The 23,088-nt window shown below is 51.6% G+C and overlaps 8 protein-coding genes and 1 non-coding gene across 14 annotated transcripts; 5 read left to right on the top strand and 4 right to left on the bottom strand.

The window, feature by feature from the left end:
- Positions 1-66: 66 nt before the first annotated feature.
- On the bottom strand, positions 67-1,277 carry LOC9639603 (UDP-glycosyltransferase 85A3). The gene is made up of 2 exons (XM_024665271.1): positions 755-1,277; positions 67-701 (listed from the first exon to the last, which is right to left on the bottom strand). Exons 1-2 carry the CDS (start codon positions 1,275-1,277, stop codon positions 67-69), a joined length of 1,158 nt encoding a protein of 385 aa, XP_024521039.1.
- A 108-nt stretch (positions 1,278-1,385) lies between these two features.
- Positions 1,386-2,715, bottom strand: LOC9639640 (two-on-two hemoglobin-3). 3 transcript variants are annotated; one of them, XM_002991442.2, is made up of 6 exons: positions 2,601-2,715; positions 2,374-2,545; positions 1,946-2,076; positions 1,616-1,760; positions 1,487-1,551; positions 1,386-1,427 (listed from the first exon to the last, which is right to left on the bottom strand). In XM_002991442.2, exons 2-5 carry the CDS (start codon positions 2,508-2,510, stop codon positions 1,494-1,496), a joined length of 471 nt encoding a protein of 156 aa, XP_002991488.1. In that variant the 5' UTR covers positions 2,511-2,545; positions 2,601-2,715; the 3' UTR covers positions 1,386-1,427; positions 1,487-1,493. The 3 variants fall into 3 exon arrangements, with proteins under 3 accessions (XP_002991488.1, XP_024521015.1, XP_024521014.1); XM_024665247.1 differs by having other exon boundaries at positions 1,386-1,424; XM_024665246.1 differs by lacking the exon at positions 1,386-1,427 and having other exon boundaries at positions 1,445-1,551.
- A 108-nt stretch (positions 2,716-2,823) lies between these two features.
- LOC9639639 (protein RETICULATA-RELATED 2, chloroplastic) lies at positions 2,824-3,963 on the top strand. Its single transcript, XM_002991479.2, has one exon. The coding sequence runs from the start codon at positions 2,836-2,838 to the stop codon at positions 3,895-3,897; it is 1,062 nt and encodes a 353-aa protein (XP_002991525.1). The 5' UTR covers positions 2,824-2,835; the 3' UTR covers positions 3,898-3,963.
- A 165-nt stretch (positions 3,964-4,128) lies between these two features.
- LOC112342815 (pentatricopeptide repeat-containing protein At1g11290, chloroplastic-like) lies at positions 4,129-7,077 on the top strand. Of its 3 annotated transcripts, none has more exons than XM_024665242.1 (2): positions 4,129-6,068; positions 6,122-7,077. In XM_024665242.1, the coding sequence occupies exons 1-2, from the start codon at positions 4,163-4,165 to the stop codon at positions 6,316-6,318; spliced, it is 2,103 nt and encodes a 700-aa protein (XP_024521010.1). In that variant the 5' UTR covers positions 4,129-4,162; the 3' UTR covers positions 6,319-7,077. The 3 variants fall into 3 exon arrangements, with proteins under 3 accessions (XP_024521010.1, XP_024521011.1, XP_024521012.1); XM_024665243.1 differs by lacking the exon at positions 6,122-7,077 and having other exon boundaries at positions 4,129-5,741; positions 5,804-5,944; XM_024665244.1 differs by lacking the exon at positions 6,122-7,077 and having other exon boundaries at positions 4,129-5,507; positions 5,599-5,710.
- Positions 6,503-8,150, top strand: LOC112342820 (putative pentatricopeptide repeat-containing protein At3g13770, mitochondrial). The gene is made up of 2 exons (XM_024665270.1): positions 6,503-7,652; positions 7,948-8,150. The coding sequence occupies exons 1-2, from the start codon at positions 6,503-6,505 to the stop codon at positions 8,148-8,150; spliced, it is 1,353 nt and encodes a 450-aa protein (XP_024521038.1).
- Positions 8,151-10,417: 2,267 nt separating this feature from the next.
- Positions 10,418-10,490, bottom strand: TRNAK-CUU. Its single transcript has one exon. It is a non-coding gene; the product is annotated as a tRNA-Lys (tRNA).
- Positions 10,491-14,151: 3,661 nt separating this feature from the next.
- On the top strand, positions 14,152-15,588 carry LOC9639636 (pentatricopeptide repeat-containing protein At4g02750). The gene has a single exon (XM_002991476.2). The coding sequence runs from the start codon at positions 14,152-14,154 to the stop codon at positions 15,586-15,588; it is 1,437 nt and encodes a 478-aa protein (XP_002991522.2).
- Positions 15,589-15,657: 69 nt separating this feature from the next.
- Positions 15,658-17,607, top strand: LOC9639601. Its single transcript, XM_002991475.2, has 2 exons — positions 15,658-17,381; positions 17,449-17,607. Exon 1 carries the CDS (start codon positions 15,692-15,694, stop codon positions 17,237-17,239), a length of 1,548 nt encoding a protein of 515 aa, XP_002991521.2. The 5' UTR covers positions 15,658-15,691; the 3' UTR covers positions 17,240-17,381; positions 17,449-17,607.
- LOC112342811 (transmembrane protein 131 homolog) lies at positions 17,565-22,964 on the bottom strand. 2 transcript variants are annotated; one of them, XM_024665234.1, is made up of 5 exons: positions 22,453-22,964; positions 22,340-22,393; positions 21,620-21,721; positions 20,049-21,317; positions 17,565-19,980 (listed from the first exon to the last, which is right to left on the bottom strand). In XM_024665234.1, the coding sequence occupies exons 4-5, from the start codon at positions 21,288-21,290 to the stop codon at positions 18,103-18,105; spliced, it is 3,120 nt and encodes a 1,039-aa protein (XP_024521002.1). In that variant the 5' UTR covers positions 21,291-21,317; positions 21,620-21,721; positions 22,340-22,393; positions 22,453-22,964; the 3' UTR covers positions 17,565-18,102. The 2 variants fall into 2 exon arrangements, with proteins under 2 accessions (XP_024521002.1, XP_024521003.1); XM_024665235.1 differs by lacking the exon at positions 22,453-22,964 and having other exon boundaries at positions 22,340-22,446.
- Positions 22,965-23,088: the final 124 nt, after the last annotated feature.

Raw genomic sequence — 23,088 nt, 5'->3', positions numbered from 1 at the left:
ATCCACAGTGCGTCAAGAATCCACCCGTGGATTCGTGCGACAAAACTTCCACTTGAGGAGCCCAGCTTATGACCAGTCCAGTCGAGCTCGTTCTCTCCTTGAACGATTCCAAGTCCTCGATCTCGAGTCCTTCCACACATCCTGGACGAAAAGCCCATAGAAAAGCCTGCACAAAATCGATGCAAAATTGCGTTTTTTCTGGACAACATGGAGATGTGACAGGAGTACCTGCTTGGACGATTCCAGGCCTCTCGAGAGTTCCTCAAACTCTGGAAGTGTGAGCTTGATGACACTTCCAAACGAGATGTACAGTACCGAGTTTGGAGCTTTCCCAGCGAGCCACTCAAGGCAAGTGGTGTCTTGTTTCCAGAAACTTGCGACACCTGGAGCCACCACCTTGCGATGCTCGTCATAATCTCCTCTTTCGCCGAAGAACTCGTCGGGGAGCAATGGCCCCACGCCGACGCACCGCTGGTTCATGGCCTTCCGGAGTGCCTGGAATCCTGCCGGCTCGAGTTTCTCGAAAGAATTTGCTATGATCCAAGCATCGTCTCGCAAGATCACGCACCTTGCGATCTTCCGCTTGTATCCAGGATCCGTGGTGGTCATGATATTCCCTTCGTGGTACATGATCGGAAGTGACCAAGCCGGAAGAGGAGCCAGTCCCGGGACATAAGTTATGATCTTCTCCCAGTTCTCTCCTGGAAGAAGACGAAGTTAGGAGAGTGTTGAGCAAGTCCACTGATGTTCTTACCAGTGACTGGAATATCACCATTCTCCAGGAGAAGTGGAACATGATAATCGACCGTGAGAGAAGCCAGCGAAGTCGTCCAAAATCCAGCTCTCGGAATGCCGAGTTTTTTGGCGACTACCTGAGTGAACACGAGCATACAGTCGGAGACGATACAACTTACCTTTGGTATCTCTTCTCGAGAGTGGAGCTTTGACAGCAGCTCCTCGAAAGGGCCTCCGAGCTCTTCGATCATCGCGAAGATCTTAGCAAATCCACCCGGGGACATCACACCCTCTTTCGGGAGCTCCAGCTCGAGGCGCTCGAAGTTAAAGTTGTTCTTCCAGTGCTCTGGGACCTCTGGATCTTTCCTTTGCCCCACTCCCAGAAGCCCGTCCACGTGGATCGTCACGAACGTTACCAGGATCCCGTGGTGAGCGAGCTTGAGGCAGAAGTGAATGAGAGGATTAATGTGACCCTGCGTGAGGTAAGCCACCGCTACAATATGAGGCCTCCTGCAAGAAACTTTGAGCTCGTCGATCGCCATGCTGGTTGAACGATCGCGAAAACACTGTTGCTGCGAGCCCCTCTTTCTCTGTCCTCAACGCAAGTTCCTCTGAAGTTGAATCCGCGGGTGGCACGACCTTCCCTGTCGTTTGTCGAGTAAATAACTACTTCATTGATTCCCGGTGTTCTACTGTAGAGAAGATCAGGTGTAAAACAATAGCTCGTTAGTCCAGAGTTTATAAAGAAAACCTGTTCTTTATCCTCGGCGATTAGCCATCATCTCTTTGCCAGCCACGAGAAAAAATGCGGTGTGCCTGGAATTAAAAAAAAAACACATACGGATCACATACTTTGGTCTACCTACGAAGATTGTTTTACCGGAAAAACTTGAGCATTCGTTTCTTTGAATCCGCATCGATTTCTTCCACGCTGTCGAGAGCTGCGGTCATATGCTCGATCCATCTTTCCGCTGCTCGCTCGGTCACTGGATACGGTCCATGGCGGCCGATCAAAGCAGGATGTCCTGTAAGTTTGGTCGTGAGAAAATTTTAAAAACTCAAATGAGAAATGCTAAAACAAAATGAGAACGATGGAAAAGTCAAGGAAGACGAAAGAAAGAGAGGAAGCGGAGAAGGAAAGAACAAGAGAACGACTCAAGAGAAGAAGAAATAAACGAGAAAAAAGGAGGAAAAAGAACGCATTGCATACCTTTGCGACGAGAATATAATGGAGGGCCTCCCATTCTCTGGATGAAAAACTCGTACTGGTTCTGGATGGCGGCGTCCTTGGAGGAATTCGCAAAGATCGAGCGGAACCACTCTTCGTCATCGGCGTAGACCCTGTGGATCCACCACCAAAATTGTCAAAGAGGAACTTTCTCTTGTCATCAATCATCTAAGAGCTCTTAGCTAAGAACTTGGTGTGCTCTAAAAGCTCTATAACTATGACTTTTCGCTAGGACTCCCCAAGAACATTGTGTGTCCAAAGTAAAACTCTTTAATCCACTAGCAGGAACTTTCCATCCTAAAAGCAATTGATCTCACGAGAAGAAAACTAGTCGTGAGCTCATCGCACACTATCACTCTATCTCTCGTCTTGAAAGAACTTAACCTCTAGGAAGATTTTAGGACACTCACCTGTTGTAAAAATTCGTGGAGAGCTTGACGAAGGTCTCGTGTCCCAGCTTCTTGTAGAGGTTGATCTCATCAATCTCGAATGCATCGTCCTGACTCACTCCACTCAACTCCGACGCTCGGTCTTGGAGCGACTGCATTGTGTGTGGATCTTGGAATAAAAAATCTCACGAATCTACGATCAAAGAACACAAGCTTGACCAGAACTAAAAAATCGTGCTAGAACAAACCTTGGCCGAGAACTCCAAATCCTCTTCGTCTTCCTTCTTCTATAAAGCTTTGCGTGTGGAATAGTAGTGTTGAAGAGATAGCGACAAGGAGCAAATGGATGCCCCACTACCAAAATGCTATACTCTTAAAACCCTAAAAGGGAGAGAAGGGTCTCTATAGGAGGTAGCGCGATTAGATCATCGCAGGGATTTCTCTCTTCTTTGTCTCACATTTCTTAGCGAAGATCCAATCCAAATGGCGGCTGCTGCCACTGCCGCCGTCGCCGCCGCTGCCACTGGCCGCGAGAATCGCCGCGATCGCCACCCGCATTTCGGATGCGGCCCAAGATTCCCCGCTTTGATCCAGCGCCAGCACATCCACTGCCGATCGACGAGCGACGCGGGATCCAACTCCTCCTCCAGCGATGGCGCGCGATCAGGCTCGCGATTCCGGGGCCCCGTGTCGCTCTTCACGTTCCGGGAGGAGCCCTACGTGGAGAGCGGAGGAGGCGGCGGCGCCGGCCAGAATGGGCGGCGAGGTGGCGGCGGAGGCGGCGGCGGTGGCGGACCATCGCCGCCGGGGCGCCGTCGCGGTGGAATATTCGGCGCGTTCTTGCAGGGGTGGGAGGATCGCGTGAGGGCCGATCCTCAGTTCCCGTTCAAGGTGGCGATGGAGGAGATCGTCGGCGTGGGCGCGAATGTGCTCGGGGACATGGCTTCCAGGCCGAATTTCGGGCTCAACGAGCTGGATTTCGTGTTCTCGACCATGGTGGTGGGATCGCTGCTGAATTTCACGCTCATGTATCTCCTCGCGCCGACTGGATCGAGCAGCGGCGGCGGCGCTCTGCCTGGGATCTTCTCCTCGTGCCCTCCCGGGCATATGTTCGAGTCGGGTAATTTCTCGCTCGCCGCCAGGGCTGGGACGTTCCTCTACAAAGGCGCGGTGTTTGCCGCGGTGGGATTCGCGGCGGGGCTGGTTGGAACCGCGCTGTCGTCGCTGCTGCTCGCCGCGAGGAAGAGGATGGATCCGAGCTTCCAGCCCCAGAACAAGGCGCCGCCGACGGTGCTCAACGCCGCGACGTGGGCGGCACACATGGGATTGAGCAGCAATCTCAGGTACCAGGCCGTGAATGGATTGGAATTCGGCCTCGCGGGGATGCTACCCCCGGCGCTGTTCAAGGCATCTGTGCTCGCGACCAGGACGGTGAATAATCTCCTCGGAGGATACACGTTTGTGGCGCTCGCGCGGCTCACTGGATCGCAGAAATCCGGCGCTCCCGCCGTCCAGATGGAGGAGATCAATAGCCACGAGCAGTGAGAGCGCGAGATCGTGGAGTGGAGCTGTGTAGATAGATGATAGATCAATGCCAGTTTTTGTTTGATCTATCTTGCGCAGAGCCGTGAAAAGAACTAGAACAAGAACAGTGTGTTTAGGGTTTTAGGGATTTGGCGCCTTGCCTCCGCGGCGCATGGCGGCCTTGGCGCTACGATATTTCGCAAGGATTCCCTGCCGGCAAGGTATGGAATCAGAGATTTTCTAGAAACCGGTGCCGTTCTGGCTGGAATCGAGGCGCCGATGAGACATGCTGGCGGTATCGGATGCCAAGAACATCAATCCTTGGCCGGATGGAGGGAAATCTCTAGAGGCGGTCTCTTTCGACTACTCTCGCCTGCTCCGGCGATGCGGCAACGACAGGGCTCTGGTGGAAGGCAGGAAAATCCATGCTCTTATAGCGGCAGCGCACAGCAGTGTGGATTCTCGACGGCTCGGGCGTGACATCGTCGAGATGTATATCAAGTGTGGGAGCTTGATCGAAGCACGGTCGGCTTTCCAAGAGCTTTGTTCTTCCAGCGACGACGTTGCTCTATGGACGGCGATGGTGGCGGCATTCTCTCATCACGGCCAGTTTGACGAATCCTTCCGGACTTTCCAATCCATGCTCCAGTCGGGGGTTTCGATCGACAAGATCACTCTTCTCACGGTCTTCAACGCTTGCACCAAGGCCGTGGCTTTGGAAGAAGGTAGACGAGTTCGTGGTTACAGTGACGAGTGTGGCCTTTCAGCTGCCACCGCCGTGGCAACCGCCATCGTCAACTTCTATGGGAAATGCCGGGAGCTTGACAACGCCATCGCGGTTTTCGACGAGATCGAGGAGGCGAGAAACGTGGTGACTTGGACAGTCATGGTGGCGGCTTATGTCCAAGCGGGGCATCACAAGGAAGCGTTTTGTTGCCTTCGGAGAATGCAGCTGGAAGGCATTTCGCCGAACGAGTTTACGTTCGTGAACGCTCTCGGGTCTTGCGGCTGCGGTGACGATCTAGCTCGAGGAAGAACTCTTCATGGTTGGATCAGTGAGGGAGACATGGAATCCAATCCGGTGGTGGCAAATGCTCTCGTGAGCATGTACAGCAGGTGTGGAGGTGTCGAAGAAGCTGCAAAGGTTTTTGCAGGCGTGCGAAGTGGGACTCGGGACGTGATCATGTGGACGTCGATGGTTGCTGCTTATGGCCAGTGTGCATTCTCCGATGCGGCCTTTCGGCTGTTCCAGAAGATGCTGCTGGAAGGAATTCGGCCTGACAAGATCAGTTTCATCACCATTCTGGGCTCGCTGCTGCGTGATCGAGCTAAACTGGTTCACGACTTGGTACGCGAGTGTTGCTTCGACACCGACGTGGCAGTAGGGACAGCTCTGGTTGAGATGTTTTCCAGAGCTGGAAACTTGTCGTCCGCATGGGATGCCTTCGACAGTATATCTCACCCGGTGGTTGCTTCTTGGAGTGCTCTGATTTCAGCTATGGTGGAACATGGTTACTACTCAGTGGCATTCGTTGTCTTCCAAAGGATGCTGCTGGAAGGCGTAACAGCGGATAAGATAGCGCTGATCGCGATTCTCGGTGCATGCAAGAGCTCGAGTTTTCTTCCAGCCGGTAAGCTCGTTCATAACTTTATTTCTTCGTCTGGTTTTGAACTTGATCTCGTAGTCCGAAATGCACTAATTGATATGTATGGGAGCTGCAGGGACTTGAAAACTGCTCGTGATATATTTGGTCAGCTTGTACCATATGAAGACGCTGTTTCGTGGAACTCAATGATAGCAGCCTGTGCTGAATCCGGACAGCATAACGACGCCATACTACTCTTTTACCAAATGCAACTCCAGGGTATGGCTCCAGACAGGGTTACGTTCATTTCGGTCCTAAACAGCTTTTCTTTTTCCAAGCAGGGAAAAGGACTTCCGCATCTCAACAAAATTCATGAACTCGTGCAAGCCGTTGGGCTTCATGTGAATCCGGAAGTAGAAGGCTGCTTGTTTCGGATGTTCGCGAGCTGCGGATTTCTGGACGAAGCTGCCAAAAGCTGTCCGAATATTTCCCAGCGGGATGTTTCTAGCTGGAACACGTTGCTGGGAGCGCTTATAGAGCGCGGACAAGTTGGAGTAGCCATCCAGAGATTTCAAGAGATGCAGCTCAACGGTGGCAAACCAAACAGTATGACTTTAGTTTTAATTTTGAATCTATGCGCTAAAGGTGGCTTGGTACAGCTTGGACGCGCTATCCACTGCTGGATTTGCGACTGCTGTGGACACTTGGAGGACGAGCTTGTTCGTGCTTCAATCATCCGGATGTACGGGAAATGTGGAGCTGTCGAAGATGCTCAAGCAGTTTTTCGGGCCGGAGAGGAAACATTCGTGTCGTGGAACGCACTTGTTGCAGCGTTCGCAGACAGTGGGATGGCTGAGAAGTCATTGCGTTCTCTTCACTCGACGCAGCTGGAGGGGTTTCAGGCGGATGAAATAACACTTGCGAGCATCCTTAACGCCTGCGAGAGTCCGCAGGATCTAAAGTTCGGGAGGAAGGTTCACAAACAGGTGGTTGGAAGTGGCTGGGAATCAGGCACAGTGCTGGGTACTGCAGTGATCAGCATGTATGGAAGGTGTGGAAGTGTAGAAGACGCTTTTCGGGCTTTCAACACGGTGGCCGAGAAGGACCTCGTGGCAATGAACGCGATTATCACGGCGTGTATCCAGCACAACGAGTTTGGAGAAGCTCTCAACTTGTTCCGGATGATGCAGCTAGAAGGGATGAAGCCGAGCAAAGCCACATTCGTTTCGGTGCTCAACGCCTGCTCTTCGCCGAGGGATGCAAACCTTGTTCTAAGTTGCATCCTGGAGACAAAGTCACTGGGATCACACGAGTCAGAAGCAGATCTTCTTCTCGGAAATGCTGTCATCACAATGCACGGGAGGTGTGGAGACTTCGTGGCTGCTCAACAGGCTTTCAACTCAATGGCCGTGAGGGACGTGATCTCCTGGAACGCTCTCATGGTGGCAGCCGAGAAAGGTGACGAGGTGCTCGAGATCTTCCACCGGATGCAGCTGGAAGGCTTTCGTCCCAACAAGATCAGCTTCGTCAACTTCCTCACTGCTGCGTCTTCGAACTCCTCCGGCTCGATTATCTCCAGTGCTCAGAGCTGCAAGGCGATCCAAGCACTGGCAGTCCAGGCGCAGGTTTTCCGAGACGACGTTATCAAGCACGGCTTCATCAACCTCTACGCGAAGCTCGGCAACCTCAACCAGGCCGACCAAGTGTTCCAGGACATCTCACGCCGGGACGTGGTATCCTGGAACTCGATCATCGCAGCGTACGCTCGCAACGCCACCGCTGCGCAGGCGCTGGAGCTGTTCCTCGAGATGCAGCTGCAAGGGATCCCTCCGGACGGGATAACTTTCGTGAGCATCCTCTCGGCGTGCAGCCACTCGGGCCAGGCGGCGAGCGCTGTCTTCTACTTCTCGTCCATGGCGATCGACTATGGAGTTCCAGCGGGACCGGAGCACCAGGGGTGCCTGGTTGATCTCTTCAGTCGCTCGGGGCGATTGAGCATCGCGGAGGAGCTCTCGGAGAGTAGTAGCGGCGGTGGTGGCGGTGGTGGCGGTGGTGGCCTCCAGTGGATGATGGTGCTGGGAGGATGCCAGGTCCAGAACGATGCTCGGCGGGGCGTGGCGGTGGCGGAGCGTGTCATGGAGATGGAGCGGAGCTGCGCTGCTGGTCATGTGGTTCTATCGAATCTCTTGCGTGCGCCAACTTGTTTAAATTAAAAGACAGGTCAACGTTTAGCGGTGCCCAGTTTTGCTTTTTTTTACTTTCGTTCAAAGCGTTTTCTTTGTAGGGGCGAGAGCGTTGGAGATATGATGGAATCCCTCTGGGAACAAGAAAATTACCTGGATCTAATCTTGAGACTCTTTCGACACCATTGTTAGCTTCAGTTCTGCCATGATAAATGAATCAAGGACTACAATACTAGAAATAGATCTGTATGGAAACGAACATGAGTGAATTTGCGTAATGGTTCACCTCGTCCATCTAGCAGGTGGCGCGCCCACGATAGTCGCGTATGCCCGGGATGGGCCGAGAGAATATTCTCCTCCATGCTGGAGAGAAATCACTGAGTGCTTACAGTTTAGCTATGAGCGATGGGAATCTTGTCGTCCAAAACGCTCTACTCGTGGCATAGACCAAGAACCAGCACTTCAGCTGTGCAAAAGATATGGTACATTCTTTCGAAGACACTAGCTATAACACACATTTAATGGACGATCTCACACCTGATGTGAAAACCAACAGGGAAAATTCTTCAGTATCATGCTCACGCCGCATAAGCTATTCACGAACCTGCTACTCTTCAAGCAGCATTGATGGGACCCAAGAGATGTGCAATAAGAGCAGAGAGTACACTGCTCAACTAGAGAACAACTCATGAATCCTGGTTCCTCTAGAATTTGTACCAACAGGGCCAGATACACAAGCTTCAATATCAGGAAACTGGAGGAATTGAGAGGTATTAAGCATGGTTAGTGTTATAAACAATGAGCAGGTATTGACTATGATGAGCCGATGATTTCCATTTGTTTTATTTTGTCAATTGTTAACTATTTGGATCTAGATGGACGTTAAAAATGCGTGAACCTATTTTTCCTAAAAAAAAGGAAAAGAAAAACAAAATACAAAACTCACTCGCTCTGTGCAATGCAAAAGTAGCGCCCCAAAGCACTCTCATTTTGCCAAAATGTGAGATTTTGCACCATCTCATACGTCCACTAGAGGAATGTAAGAACCTAGCAGAGGATTCCGATCATCACAAACAAGACATTTTGTTTGCATGAGGAAACCAAAGAAACCTCTACAACTTCCTTCAGATATTTGCTACTAATGTTGAGGGTTTGATGCAAGAGAGGGCCAAACATGCACACCACGAGAAGCTTGAGACCTTTCTCTGCGGCAAACTTTCACGCTCAAGAAGCTAGTGACGAGCTTGCCAAGTTTTTTGAATGTAGCAAGTATCCAGGCACAATGCTGGAATGTTTTCCACTTCTGCCTGATGCTTCTCGTGTTCCTTTAAAAATCAAATCCTGGCAGACCCTTAAGAAGATTTAGATGTAGACGATACAAGCCTCAACTTACCTCCACATCGAAAACAAATTGATTTTGGCCAAAGTTTACAGAGACCTGCAAATACATATCAGAAAAGTTAATTGAAGGTTAAAGTTCCAGATGTAGTGGAACCTTCACATCCTTGGATTTCCCCCTACTAGTTTGCTGTTCTTCCTGCGGCAAGACAAACATCATGACAGAGGAATTAGCAAAGCAAAACATTCATCGAAAAGCTTGTACCTTATACCAGCAGCAACAGTATCATTTTCAAGGTCACGTTTAATTTCTTGTTGCTCTTTGGACCGTAGTAGAGCTCCCATCTAGAAAAGTAAAACACAAATGAGAGAAGGTTTCTTTCTCTATGAACTCTCCCAGGCTGAGGACTCCATCTTAAAGTTTTGATCTGTGAATCCTGTACACATCGGTCTTCTTCATTTTCTTCTTGGAGAAGAGCTTCCAAAAATTCTCGAAGTTATGGAAATTTCGCTTCCCTCACAACTACATTGACTATCTGTGACCTCTCGTTTGATTCTCTCGGGTTTCATCTCTCTTCTTAAGATCATCGTCGAGAGAAGGCTAAAAAGAAAAGCTTACAGATAAAAAAAAAATGTCCACCTTAGAATGGGAAGGCTGAACTTCTTTATGATCACAAATAAAATCATCAGTCAAAGACACTAGGCAACTTCTTGACCAGCGAGCCCCTTGTCCAGCTCGAGAAACACTACACGAATGGCTGGGCAGCGCCGCATATGCCCGCGCGAGCGAGTTCCAGCTCCCGGAAGACCTGGCGGCCATGGAATCGAACAGCTCCTTTGCTGCCGCCACATTGCCTGCGCGAGCGTGGAATCCACGATCTGGAACATCTCGTTGGCCTCATGTCGACCAGCCCGTTTCTCGCCTACGCAATCAGCAGCAAGCTCCACCCCAGGGCCTTCTTTGTAGACCTCGCTCACTTCCGCCACCTTGCCGTAGCGAGTGTAGGCTGCCATCATCTGGATCCACCACGACGACTTTGCTCGAGGGCTCCAAATGCCCGTTGTTCATGTAGGCCTCCAAGATTGCCCGGAATGCCAAGACTTGGCGGCAGGCTTCCTCCACGCCACCCCACTTTCCAAACGCCTGGGCTGTCACGTTCTTGGGTTCCCAGTTGTCTGGGGTGTGGGTTTGCTTGCAGAGGATCACGCATATCTGCCTCACCTCAAGCAAGTTCTCGGCCTCCAGGAGCCGAGTGCCTCTACCTCGGCCTCTGGGTTTCCATACAGCCAGCGTAGACGAATTGCTGCGCGTTATATCTGCATCTTCTTACGGAAGATCCCCATAGCTCAAGAAACTTTCCAAGCCGCAAACTCTGTGGATCATGAAAGATTTTTCAAACGAGCAAAACTGAAACAATGGCATAGCTTTGGTTTCGCCGGCCGTGGGGCTCGAACCCACGACCACAAGGTTAAGAGCCTTGCGCTCTACCAGCTGAGCTAGGCCGGCTCTTAATCTTGACAAGCTGACGAAACTCCTATCTTTGTTTTACCATGAAGCAATCACCTTTTACCCTCGACAGGCAATTCCTCCGCAATTCATAAAACGCGCGCCTAGAGGAAGAGCGGTCTGGAGTTTTCTATCGATCCACAGAAAAGGCCAGATGATTTCGGTCGATCCGGGTGAGCGCCGCCGCACTGGCATGGGGCGCTAGAACGATCGCATGCGCTCGGCGCTCTTGCGCTGGGTCAATCCTACATGTTCGACCAACGCGAGTGTGGTATGAAATCCATGCCAAGGATCTCGTTTCATCTGGGCTTCAAGGATTCAGGAGTTTCGTTTTTGTTTTGCTTATGGCAGTGGCAAAACCTATACAATCCGTGGGTCATTGTGCTCTGCGACGTTTTCAGTACCAAATAATTGTGTTTTTTGTGGAACATATCTTCGCAGATACACATGGGAATGTACGAGGAAGAAATCAACGACTTGCTTGCTCCTGAAGCTTCGGATACATGAAAAATCCGTGATATTTGATCTAGGCTTCACTGAAAAGTGAAGAGATTGTGAGCAGTCCAGATCAGGTCTTTGATTTGGAGAAGGTAATATTTGTAACAGGTAATTGAAAGCAGGGACAAAAGAAACGACGGTCGAGACGATGGATTACCCTCTTAAAAATCGTTTTTTGGTAAGCTGTTTGTTTTTCAAAGATCTTGCAGGCTCGGAGGCTGCTGGTGTTCGTCTCGAAAAAGGAACGCACGTCAACAAATCCTTGATGACACTCCAAGATCTACCAGGGACAATGTAGCACTCAAGGATCGGAGCTACATCGTCTCATCATCCAGGTGAGATATTCCATCGTCTCGTAGCTGATAAAACCTCCAGGTGAGATTTTCCAAAGATATCTAATTTTCTTTCGTTGCCCGTCCTCATCTCCAAGGATTTCCAAGTAAGCTTGTGATTTTCTTACTCGAAAGGGTTCCCACCCAGAACATAAACGCCTCCACTGCGCGTCTCCTCTCGGCCGTCTTGGCCTTTCTCCTCTCGGATGGTGTAAAGGTTTGCATAAAGCTATCGCTTGTACTTGGCCTTGGCTCGCCCCGTGTAGATTCCCTGCCGATCCATGCAGTCCACCAGCTGAAAATATCCCCCTCGCACGAATTAGTCGATGAGGCTGTCATGCAGCGCCGCATCCGGCTCCCACCACCAAGGTTTGTCTCTGTCTTCGTCCGCTGATCGAGTGTTTATCTCTCTCCAGAGAAGGATCAGCTGTCATCGTCCGTAAACCTTGACAAGCGTGTTGTAAGAAGACGGCCAGCGCTTGCTCGTTGTCCCCGGCCTCGAAATATCCATTGATCAAGGTGTTACACGAGACAACAGCGAGCTCCACTCCTGCCTCTGCTGACATGAGCTCCCAGAGTTGCTCTGCTCGCTCCAAGTTGCCCAAGCGTTGAGTGCTGCTCCCGTATCATGAAGTGGTTGTTCTATGTTTGTGAGGTTTTCTGTTTTTTCTGGTCGAGTCTTCTCTTTCAGCAGTCACAACAGGGAGAGTTTCAAGTTTTTCTTTCCTTGAGGCAAGTTTTTCTCCTACTGTTGAAGCAGCCTCTTTCCTTTCAGTGCAGCCGGAACCAGTAGTTGCTATGTTTCGTGAGCTTTGAACTTCCATCTTTCTCTGCAGATCATTCCTCGCTCCGCAACGCACTGGCAAACCTAGCGAGCTGAGCGTCATCAGCACATTGCGCTCCAGACTTTAACAGTGGGTGATATTCCAGCTCCAGCATCGTCCTTAGCACTCACTAAATCGTATTGCAATGCAGACGAGCTCAGACACTCGTCTCTTCCCACACGCACTCTATCCAGTAAGACACCCAGCTTTCGTCATCGTCTCGAACTTCGCCCAAACAACTTGAGTCTTCCACTGCGTGGCGTTGTTCCTCTCGTTCCAACTCCTTGTCTATCGTCGCATTTAGCGTCGAAGAACAAAATCCTCCTAAGTTTTCAGGCATTGGATTTCGCTTGGAAGACACGTCATCATCTGCTTCTCAGTTTAAGGCCACGTCTTCAGTTCGCGACTATATAAATTAGGGCTGGTTGAAGACTACTTCTAGGGCAATTCCTTGTAGCTGCATCTCAAGGAACAGCTCTAGCGTTCGAGCAGAGCATAATCGAGTTCCAGGAAGCCATGTCTGGTGAGATATCCTAGAACACTTGGTCGGCTTGGTTGAAGTTAAACTTAGTGTACAGGTTGATGAAGTCTTTCTTAATAATGTCATCTCTGAAAACCTTGAATCTCTGAGCATTGGAGTGATAAAATGAATTGAAACCCTAAGACTATATACATCCTATATTGATTCGGCTCCAACACTCCCCTCATCTGATTTTGGAGATTGAATAAATAATCTTGGTTGCCAAATCCTGAATTGTTTAGTGAGTGTAATCTTTATGAGCAAATCTGAAACCATGTTGAATCCTGTCACAAATGAGGGCGTGGAACATATCGAATGGCTTGTTCCTCCCATGATGTATTGGAAACAATTCTTGAAGGCGTAGAAGTTCCTAGTGTTGGATTTTTCCTCTTATCATTATAGCTACATTCAGAATGGACTACAAGCATGCCATGTTATCATTGTAGATGTTTGTTGGTGCTTGAATTTCAAGACTGATGTCTCAAAAGAGTTTCCAAATCTAAAGTCCTTCTTTGGTAGCTTCTGTCACTACATAGTACTCAGCTTCACATATTGAGAATGCCACTCTTCATTGTTTCTAACTGTGCCAGGAACAACAGCATTAGAAAACTTTTAAAAAATGTACTCAGTTGTAGATCACCTATCATCTAAATCCCCTGTTAAGTCTGCATCCACCATTCCATATGGTATTAGCATCCTATATGGTGCTCCAATATTCAATGAGTGAATCTGTCTCCTTTAAGTAGTTGTATGTTATATTAGTGCTTAGGTTCTGAATGTGAGCACATCTGTCACTGATAAATAAGCAATGTACTTGTGTTGATGAAGGAGTTCCCAGGTAGGGCGACCAGTGTTTTGGAGGGAACGAGTGAGCCCATGACCGAGGAATGGCCTTAACAATATGGTGAAAGCATAATGTTATTTGAGGATGAGAGGGTTCTCCAGAACTTGGGTTCTGGAGAACCTGGCAGTTGTAATTCAATCTAACGCCTACCAATGGCTAGATCGAGTTAAATGGGCTAAGCCTAGACAGAAAGATAGCTCACGTCATTTTAGGTTTCTGTGATGCCATCTTAAATCTTGCCATAATTAAGTCGGTAACATACCATGCCAGGATAATAGTTGGAGTCCTTGATGCAATGGTATAAATTCACTCATTCATCATTCATATTTTGTTTACATGGTTTGTAGTGCCACCCAAAAAGCATGAGAAGCAAGAATCATGAGGGATTTAAATAAACTGCCCAGATGATTGTCTCCACCCTCCTATGTCACCCAATTCCTCCTAAATTCCAATCCTGGTGGTTAAACCATATATAGATCACTTAAATTCGCGCCTCGGTCGTCAGAGACTAAGAATGGAGCCAAGCCTTTCCCTCAGGTCCCAGACCGCGATGATCACTGCCCTCTCACGCGCTGGCCACTTGGATCGCGCAAAGGATCTCTTCGATCGAATGCCCGAGCACGATCTTGTGTCGTGGAACGCGATGCTTGCCGCATTTGCCGAGCACGGGCATCTGCGCGACGCCCAGGATCTCTTCCAGGCGATGCGCGAGAGGAATCTGATCTCCTGGTCGATGCTGCTGTGCTGCCTGGCGCGAGCCCATGGCGCCGCCGATGCCAAGCGCGTCTTCGATTCCATGCCCGAGCACTGCCTCGTGTCCAGCACCGCGATGCTGCGAGAATTCGCCCAGTCCGGCCACGCCGCCGCCGCCTGGGAGCTCTTTGATTCCCTGCCCGAGCGCGACATCGTGTGCTGGACCGCGATGATCATTTGCGGCGATCATCCGGGGATCCTGGAGAAATCGCGGCGCGCCTTTGAATCCATGCCGGAGCGAAATGTCGTCTCCTGGAATGCGATGCTCGCGGCGGCTGCTCGATCCGGCTGCGTCGACGAGGCCGAGTACCTGTTTAGAGCCATGCCGCGGCGTGACATCGTCTCCTTCACGATCCTCCTGGAAGCCCTGGCTACCGCCGGGCACCTGCGCGACGCAAGAACCCTAATTTCCAAAATGCCAGAGCAAAACATCTTCTCATCAACGGCCGCGATAGTCGCGTATGCCCGGGAAGGGCATCTCGAGGATGCCAAGAGCATATTCTCTTCCATGCTGGAGAGAAACGTCGTGGCACACACTGCAATGCTCAACGCTTACAGCTTAGCTGGCCGCGTAGAGCAAGCCAAACGAATATTCGACTCTTGCCCGGAGGAAAATGCCATATCTAGAAATGCTATGCTTGCAGCATATGCCTCAAATGGGCATCTAGAAGATGCCCTTTGCCTGAGCGATGGGAATCTCATCGCCCAAAACGTGCTACTCGCGGCATATACCAATAACCAGCACTCCGACTGTGCAAGAGATACCTTTAAAAAAATGAAGGAAAGAGATGTTTATACGTGGACGACAGCGATTCACGCATTTGCCCAGGAAGGGCGTCTTGCCGACGCGAAGCTCGCGTTTGATAGAATGGAGGAAAGGAATCTCGTCTCCTGGATAGCAATGCTGACGGCATATTCTCGGAACGGGCATATTCGAGAGGCGAAAACCCTGTTCTTGCGGATGCCTGGCCACAATGTGGATTCCTGGAACGCAATGCTGGCGGCGCTCCTCCACGGCGGGAGATCTCTCGACGCGATCGATCTCTTCTTCGCGCTCCCGGCGATGGCTATCGATCCCAGGGACACTTCCTTCAGCTGCGTCCTTGCGGCGTGTAGCCGGGTTGGAGATTTCAGTCGCGCCAGGGCGTGCTTCCGGTCGATGACCGTGGATTACGCGCTCCAGCCGACGAGGCAGCACCACTGCTGCGTGATCGATGCGCTGGGCCGCGCGAAATACCTCGCGGGCGCGAGGGATCTGCTGGAGAGCATGCCGTTCGTGCCGGATCCACTGGATTGGCGGTGTCTAGGCGCGATTGCGATAATCTAAGGATCCAGGTGCCTGGCAGGCGCGATGGCGATGATCTAAGGCTGTGGAGCTGGAAATCTCAGGGAGGAGAGTTTAGGGTTCTATCGAAATTAGGTCCGTGGCGATGGCGTCCATGGCGCCGGACACGCAGCAAGAGCTCTTCTCGGAGCCGGAGTTCGAGGGCGACGAAGGTCAGATCATCTCCGCCATAGTCGTCGACCCGGAGCCATTCGTCTCCACGCAGTTCTACACATTCAATCGCGCGTCACACCAGCTCATGGTCCAGTGCGTGCTCGCCAAGCGCTACGCCCACCCGGAGGAGATCAAGCTCGCCACCCCGACCTCCATTCTCTCCTCCTGGCGAGCGGTGTGGAAGGACCGGCACGAGGACACGGCGTATCAAACCGGGTGGAAGAGGATCCAGGACAAGCTCCACGCACAGGTGGACGAGCACGGCAACGAGCTCCTCTACTTCAAGAGCAATCCTCAGCAGTTCGTCCCCTACATCGACCAGTGGCAGGAGATCGTCCAGGGCTTCCACGCCGACGCGGATCTCAAGCACCTGGGATTGAAAGACACCATCGACCGGATCAAGCAGGTGTGGACGGTGGGTGCCAAGTTCTACGGCATTCCAGAGTCGTACGTGAGAGTTTGCGTCTCGGCCTGCCCGGTTTGCAACTCGGAGGGCGATCACAATGGCCTCCACAAGAGGAGGAGGTTCGAGTACACCGAGACGATGGAGCTCCTCGCCAAGGACGTGCCGCACCGGCTCCAGCAGCTCGCCGCCAAGTACAAGGTGATACTTTGCATCCGCCAGAAGTACATCCGCTACAAGCCGTTTCTAGCCGAGGTGAAGGACTACTGCTGCCACCGCGCCGGCGAGCCAAACGTGAAGAAGACCGGGAAGAAAAAAACCAACAACAAGTTCATCTCTAATCGCTGCGGCTGCGGCTTTCGCATCCGGGCGATCGTTCCCATCACGAACTACAGCTACAAGGACAAGAGTTTCACGTACCAGGAGGAAGGGTCCGCGACGTTCAAGCTGTATCCTGTCCACTCGGGGCATGATCCCGGCCCGCAGGAGTCCACCGGGATGGTGATAAACCAGCTGATCGATTCGACCAACATGACGGAGGTGTCGGGGCTGCTGCTGGAGAAGGTGACGGAGGAAGCGCATGCGTCGGCTCTGAGGAAAGTTCGTGAGCTGCGAGCGGAGCTGGCTTCTCTCGAGGGAAGGATCACGCGGATACCTTTCGAGTCGCTCGGTAGCATCGGGCAGGAGCTCCAGAGCGTGAGCCTCAAGCTCAAGGCTTCGATGAGCTCGGACAGGGGGGACGACAGGCTTGCGATCGTGCCTGTGTTTGACGCATGGCAGGAAAGCCTGGGGAAGGATAAGCCAGAGTTTGCAAGCGACGTGATGGATTCGCTCCAGAAACGAAGAAAGGCTGCGAAGAAGATCGTCCACAACAAGAGCCCGACGAAAGCTCCCTCGCCGCCGGCTTACGAGCAGAGGCCCAAGGAGTGTGGAGCGCTGAGCGAGGCGGATGATAGCTCGCTCGCGGGGATGCCCGTGGATGGCTTCTATCCAGACGCGGAGAAGTGGTACGTGGACCAGGGGCCCGACTGCGCGGACGACTTGGCGCACAGGAGCTTTCGCCACTCCATTGCTTGACACTGGCAGTGTGTGATCATTCACTCGATCGAGCACGGCCGGGGATGGAAGCTTTGGAACTTTGAGAGCGCGAAAACTTCTTCTAAGTTCCTTTTCCAGAGTTCGAGCTTGGATGGCGCGAAACTACGATCGTGGAAGAAATGTAAGTGTTTGTCTTTCTTTCTCTCCTTTTGTTTTGTTTTGTTTGTATGACGAGCGTGTTCTTGTAGATTCGTCCAAACAAACTTTTGGAAGATACACCTCTTCTAGGCATTCTTGCCAATGATTGCAAGCTTCTTTTCTTTCGGAGGAAAGATCTGCCAAGCTCGTCCATCCACCAGAGGTCTAGCTCTTTGAAATCATCGATCGAATATATTGTCTTTACATTACATTGGAGTGATCTATATGACCCCTCGAGGAGCTAGCTTTGTAGCTACGAGACAATGGTGGTGTATATCGACTCCGCGTTCCACTCGAGGAAGATCGGTGGCGGCGGCGATGGTGGCTCGGCGTACGCGTCCACCGGAGAGAAGCCAAGCAAATTCCAAGCATTGGCCAGTTCTTCCGAGCTCAGAGAATCGTCTTTCTCGTCGCCGCTGTCGATGGTGGTGGTGGAGGTGGCGGTGGTGGCGGTGGTGGCCGTGGTGGCCGTGGTGGCGGCGGACCAAGCGAGCTTCTCCTCCTGGAACCCATAGTGGCTGGCGGCGGCGCTGGAGATGGCTGGAAGAGTGCGCGAGAAGAGTGACTGGTCCGTGGCATGAGGCGTGTAGTGGCCGGGGCTGCCTATGGGCGTGGACAGCGTGCTGGAGATCTCTCCAAAGTGATCCCCCCATATGTCGTACAGGCTATCGGTGTGCTGTGAGGCCTCGCGCCGCTGGAGCTTCTCAGGTGGTCCGCTCGATCGCCGCCTTTCTCAGCTGCCCGATCGAGGAGAGCTGCTTGGAGGAGCTCCCGGGGATGGTGGAGCTGGCGGGGCTGGCGACGAACATAGCAGCCGTGGCTTGATCGTCTCTCCAAGCTTCTCGGAGCTGCTGGCCCAGGACTCCAGGAGTCCGGGCTGGAGGAGTTCCCAAGCGTACGGTTCTCTCGTCCGGCATCGCTGGTGGCAAGCTCTCGCATTTGGAAGTGGTGATGGTTTTCTCCTGGCTGCTGCCATCCTTGTTCTTAGCGGCGGGGGATCTTCTCGTCTTGGCAGTCGCGCGGCCGGGCGATTCCAGTGGCTCGTTGGACGGGATCCTCACTGCCAGCTTCCTCTCTTCCCATGCCGCGCGAAGCTCCTCGCTCTCGGTCTTGCGGCCGGGTGGATCGACTGGCTCCTCCTTGGACGGGATTCTCACTGCGAGCTTCTTTCCTTCCCATGCAGCGTGGAAGTCCGGTTCCTTGTCCACTGCCGTGGGCTTCTTACTCGAGAGTTCCTTGTCCGCCACCTTGCTCGAAAGAGTGACCCGTGGCTTGGCTTTCCTCGGGGGAATTGTGGGCTCGGAGAACCTGGACGAGATGAGGATCCTTTCAATGGCCGGGACTCTTAGCTCCGACTCGGAGCTCGAATGGGGGCTGTCCGGCCCGGGGGAGGACGAGCTACTGTGTGGCGAAGACGTGCTCTTCGGTTTTCGCTTTCTCTTGACGTGGAGCTTGTCGTCCTCCTGCATGCGTGTGCCGAGGGGTCTCGGCACGCCGTGGTCCTGCCTCTCCCTGCTTTTGTCGTCGCCTGCGTTTTTAGCCACGACTTTTACTCTTGCTTTCCAAAGATTCCGAATGCGGGCGACGTGTTTCCAGGCCTGCTTGTCCTTGGCTCCCGGACTACTTCGCGTCGTTTGCTGAGGAAGTTCCTGGACTAGTAGCCAGGAGAAGACCCCGAGAACTAGGACCAGAGCGCAGACGCTAACTGGCAAAGCGACCTTCTCCTGGAAAGTTGGGTCCGGGCCGCACAAGGAAACCAGCTCTCGACGTATCGTTGCCACCACCGGCGCTTTAATCGTTCCAATGCTCGTCACCATTTTAAGTACCTGCTTGTTTGCCCCTGCGTGTTGGTAGTCGTGCTTGTAAGAGACCATCATGTCTATCGTTTCCCCTGCTGCTAGGCTGAAACCACTTTGGCGCCCAAGAGTGATGCTCGGTGCTTCTGCCAGGTCTATCCTCCGGACCTCCAGCACTACGCTCCCAGTGTTTTTCACCTGGAAATTCTTGTGAACTCTAGCGTTGCAAATCTGTTCGTCGGAAAGACTAGTTGAGTTAGTCCCTGCGCTGACTTCCACCGCCATGCTCAGCTTCTTGACGGCAGACCCTCCGTCCAGAAAAACTAGTCCTGCGGAGCTTCCTTTCCCGCGGATGGGAATCCACTCTAAACCTGTGAAATTGTTCTTGACGAAGAGGAGTCCTGTCCAGTCGCATTTCTGCCTCGTCCGAAAGGACAATGGACCGAGTTGCAGCTTCCCACCTCCTTGAACGATTGCTTCCGTCACAGCGCCTGCGTCGAAAGCAAACACCGAGCTATCTCTGTGCACCTGTGGCTTGTGGCCTTGCCAAAACCAGTTTGCTCTATACTTACAGTTGCGAGACTTGGCCTCCGTGTTAAGTATGAGATTGATGAGTATGGGCTCTTGCGTCGGATTGACTATGTTGATCCACATCTTTTCTTTGACTCCTATTTGCACCATTTCGAATGACAGCACCTGTCCAGGAATTAATGTTGGCTCGTTTTGATTTGCAGCCAACCCGCCTTTTCGGATATCTCGCTGTCTCAACAACGTATGTGCCAAATCCTGCACAAAGTTGGCCGCTGGCTTCTTTGAGTTTTAAGCTGCTAGCTTCAAAGTTACGTGGGGCGTACCTTCAGGAGTGCCTCCGCCATTCTGAGTGCCATCAAATCGTTGGTTTGTACCCAGCTTCCGGAAGCCACTGCTTCATTGTCCTGCTTTGCGGTCTTGGTCACTTTTGTTGCAGCTACTGACGATTCTTTTTCGCAGGTTCCGTCTTCCGGGCACACTTGCAATCCCAATGGAAAAATCATAACTTTTCCTCCGCCACTTTGCGAGAATCTTATGTAGACGTGCCCATCCCAGGCACCAGCTCGGCTTACGGTCATATCGAGGCGAGCAATGTCGGCAGCTTGTCGTGACTGAATTATCCACGGATCGTCCAGCCTCTCTAGTGAAACTAGCATTCCTTGCGAAGCATACTTTTCGTCCTTTGTTTTCGAGAGAATTGCCGAGGGGAAACCATTTGCGAAGCAGCTGGAGACTTTATCCGTTGGTGACGACTCATCAGTTGCCGGCGAGCAGAGGGCTTTCTTGTGAGAATCTCCAGGCCAGACATGCAGTTCCGTGATTTCGACGGCCTCTTCGTCCGGGTTGTAGAAACTTAATGTTCTCTGGATGAGCTTGCCTTGGACTGCTTCAATATCTTCCAAGCTCGTAGCCTGATGAGAATTTCCGACAGCTTCGCCAATCACCAGAGTTTCGAGGCCTCCAGCACTGGTCTGGAAGAGGATCTTCCCGCTGGCTATTCCAGTCTTCCGGGGCAAGAACACAACTGCCACTGTCAGACTCTCGCCGGGAGCTATGACGCTTTTCTCGTCAAGAGCTTGGATAAAAAACTGCTTGTCTGTGCTGGTAGCCTGAAGAATTTTGATCCAGGAGCTGTTGTCAGTGTTCAGTATAGTCAGAAACTTTATCGACGGAGAGAAGAGGGCCTGCTGATTAAACTCCAGACTTCTGGGAACGACTGCGGCGTTGTCATTCCGCTGCTCCTCCAGGGCTAAAACTTGACACACTTCGTCTTCCTGCTGCGGCGGTGAGGCATACTGAAGAAATGATGCCAGCTCTGGAGGTTCCTGCTGCTGCTCTACTGAAGTGGTGCTACTACTCTCTCCTGAGAATTGTCTGCACACGTGATGGCAGCATCCAATTGTGATGCACACTTGCATCTGGACCTGTTTGTTTCCCCTGTTCACGGTTGCAGAAGAGAAAGAAGTCCCTGCTCCCCTGTCGAAGATGTTGTGCTCTGCCTGGAGGGGAACCGGGCTCCGCACAAGAAGTAGCAGCAGCAGCAAAAGCAGGTGTACAGTAGACATTCTTTTCAGGAAATCTGGCTTCTCAACCTGAAACAAAAAGATTTGTAGATTCAGAACGAGCAGCACGAGGAGAAAACGAACACGCAGACGCTAAGCACCAAGTGTCAACACAGGAGACAAACATTGGTCTGTCAGGAGCAGCCAGACTGTAGATTTGGAAATTGGAAGGCCGCGTCGAAATCGATAGGAACCAAGCTCAAAGCACGGGTTGTAACTTAAAAAGTAACTACGACGGGAAGGAGATCAATCAAAGCGGAAGCTCGCCTTGGAAACTTTTGACGTACAGCTTGTGCACCACAGGAATTCAATGGAGAGACGCTGTCACATACCTCGTCGCTCTCGCCTTCAGCAACGCTGCTACATGGAATCCATTGCTCCTCCCCCACAGAATCTTAGGAGTGTGTTCTACAGCCCCATTCCGACCGGACGTCCTGTAAAAGATAATTTCATGGGCTTAGAATATACTGCTAGCAAATAAAAAGAAAATGAAACTGCCATTTGGCGATCCCATGCACGTGGCTCATGCTACGCAGTCCAACAGCCTCAGCTCACAAGCATCGACGGCTCACGAAGAGCGACACTAGCGCCAGCTCGGCGGAATCTTTCATGACAGCGACTCGAGAAGGAATATGAACGTTCGGGCGCTCTGGCTTGCATCGCAGCCGTTGGTTGGGCTCCTATCATTCGGGAGGCCATCTCCATCCGTGGGGCAGTGTAGCTAAATAGCTACAGCCCCAACAACTAGGGGGTGGATCCACTCACACCAATTCCTTTGGATCCCAAAAATTTGACTCTAGAGGATTAAGAGAAAGACGGTGGTTGGTAACTGAGAAGGAAGCAAACTAAACTAAACCGTGAGAAAAAATCACGGGCAGGTGCAATGCATCTAATCTGATGACTCGTACTGGAGCGGATCTTATACAAAAGAATCGATCAGGCAGGCCAAGGAAAAAATCAAGAAAAATGCCGCTCGAGGTACATGCAACCTCAGTTGACATTCTTAGAGTATGAGGGAAACTAGAGACTAGAATATGCTGCTGCCATCATACCTTACACGAAGAACGTGGTGGTGGCTTACAACACGTACATCCAGCGCTCCAATTCTATAAGAACCACGATTAGAGAGGTACTGGAAAACGAAGAAAAAAAACCTCAACTAAACCTTTGCCAGAGGAGGAGGCGCCCGGCGAGGACCTGTTAGCTGTAACAATCCCAAAACGAAGCTGCTCAAACTGACAAGCCTGTCGGTAATGAAATACGGTTTGAAGTCTATCCCCTGGTGATCTCCATCATCCTGATGAAAGCCGAGCATCATCCACCACTAGTCATCGATTGGATCAGCAACTCGTTTTTCCTTCCGAGTAGAGAGCGAAGGGACCAGCTGCTTTTAGCAGTCTTAGGACTGACGTGAGAACATGAGACTTGCAACCTGCGATGCAAAGATTTCAAAAAAAACAAATAGAAACGCCTCCACGCATTTCAACCTCGATTTGGTTTTTGCTACGGAACTTACAAAAGTGTTTTTCAGCCTGTAAAACAAAAGCACAAAGTAAAACCGGCTTCAAAGAACTCTAGCGTTTCAACCTCGATAGGATGTTGCTCTCACTTACGGCACTTACTAAAAGTTAAGAAGAAGATGTCACCTTTGTTGAAAGGAAGGAGAGGTTACTTGGCCTTCTTTCACATTATTCGATCAGTCAAAATAGTTGCTGGGAAACGCGAATGGCCACCACTGGCCCGTCGACCCCAGCATGCATGGCATAGAACTTGACTTGCAAACCTGCAGAAGTGTGGTTTT

The sequence above is a fragment of the Selaginella moellendorffii genome, unplaced genomic scaffold (genome assembly GCF_000143415.4).
Source record: "Selaginella moellendorffii unplaced genomic scaffold, v1.0 SELMOscaffold_120, whole genome shotgun sequence".
Lineage (NCBI taxonomy): Eukaryota > Viridiplantae > Streptophyta > Lycopodiopsida > Selaginellales > Selaginellaceae > Selaginella > Selaginella moellendorffii.
The sequence above is the reverse complement of the archived record's forward strand: the minus strand, read 5'-3'. Positions and strand labels throughout refer to the sequence as shown.

Excerpts from the sequence above, each read along its gene's own strand:
- LOC9639603 (XM_024665271.1), bottom strand. The coding sequence starts at position 1,277 with ATGGCGATCGACGAGCTCAAAGTTTCTTGCAGGAGGCCTCATATTGTA. Across the intron at positions 702-754 it reads TGGTGATATTCCAGTCACTG|GAGAGAACTGGGAGAAGATC; the intron begins GTAAGAACATCA and ends GTCTTCTTCCAG.
- LOC9639640 (XM_002991442.2), bottom strand. The coding sequence starts at position 2,510 with ATGCAGTCGCTCCAAGACCGAGCGTCGGAGTTGAGTGGAGTGAGTCAG. Across the intron at positions 2,077-2,373 it reads TCCACGAATTTTTACAACAG|GGTCTACGCCGATGACGAAG; the intron begins GTGAGTGTCCTA and ends GTGGATCCACAG. Across the intron at positions 1,761-1,945 it reads ATTATATTCTCGTCGCAAAG|GACATCCTGCTTTGATCGGC; the intron begins GTATGCAATGCG and ends CCAAACTTACAG.
- LOC9639639 (XM_002991479.2), top strand. The coding sequence starts at position 2,836 with ATGGCGGCTGCTGCCACTGCCGCCGTCGCCGCCGCTGCCACTGGCCGC.
- LOC112342815 (XM_024665242.1), top strand. The coding sequence starts at position 4,163 with ATGCTGGCGGTATCGGATGCCAAGAACATCAATCCTTGGCCGGATGGA. Across the intron at positions 6,069-6,121 it reads CAACGGTGGCAAACCAAACA|CTTGGACGCGCTATCCACTG; the intron begins GTATGACTTTAG and ends GGCTTGGTACAG.
- LOC112342820 (XM_024665270.1), top strand. The coding sequence starts at position 6,503 with ATGTATGGAAGGTGTGGAAGTGTAGAAGACGCTTTTCGGGCTTTCAAC. Across the intron at positions 7,653-7,947 it reads GGTTCTATCGAATCTCTTGC|GTGGCGCGCCCACGATAGTC; the intron begins GTGCGCCAACTT and ends TCCATCTAGCAG.
- LOC9639636 (XM_002991476.2), top strand. The coding sequence starts at position 14,152 with ATGCTTGCCGCATTTGCCGAGCACGGGCATCTGCGCGACGCCCAGGAT.
- LOC9639601 (XM_002991475.2), top strand. The coding sequence starts at position 15,692 with ATGGCGTCCATGGCGCCGGACACGCAGCAAGAGCTCTTCTCGGAGCCG.
- LOC112342811 (XM_024665234.1), bottom strand. The coding sequence starts at position 21,290 with ATGTCTACTGTACACCTGCTTTTGCTGCTGCTGCTACTTCTTGTGCGG. Across the intron at positions 19,981-20,048 it reads TGGCGGAGGCACTCCTGAAG|GATTTGGCACATACGTTGTT; the intron begins GTACGCCCCACG and ends AACTTTGTGCAG.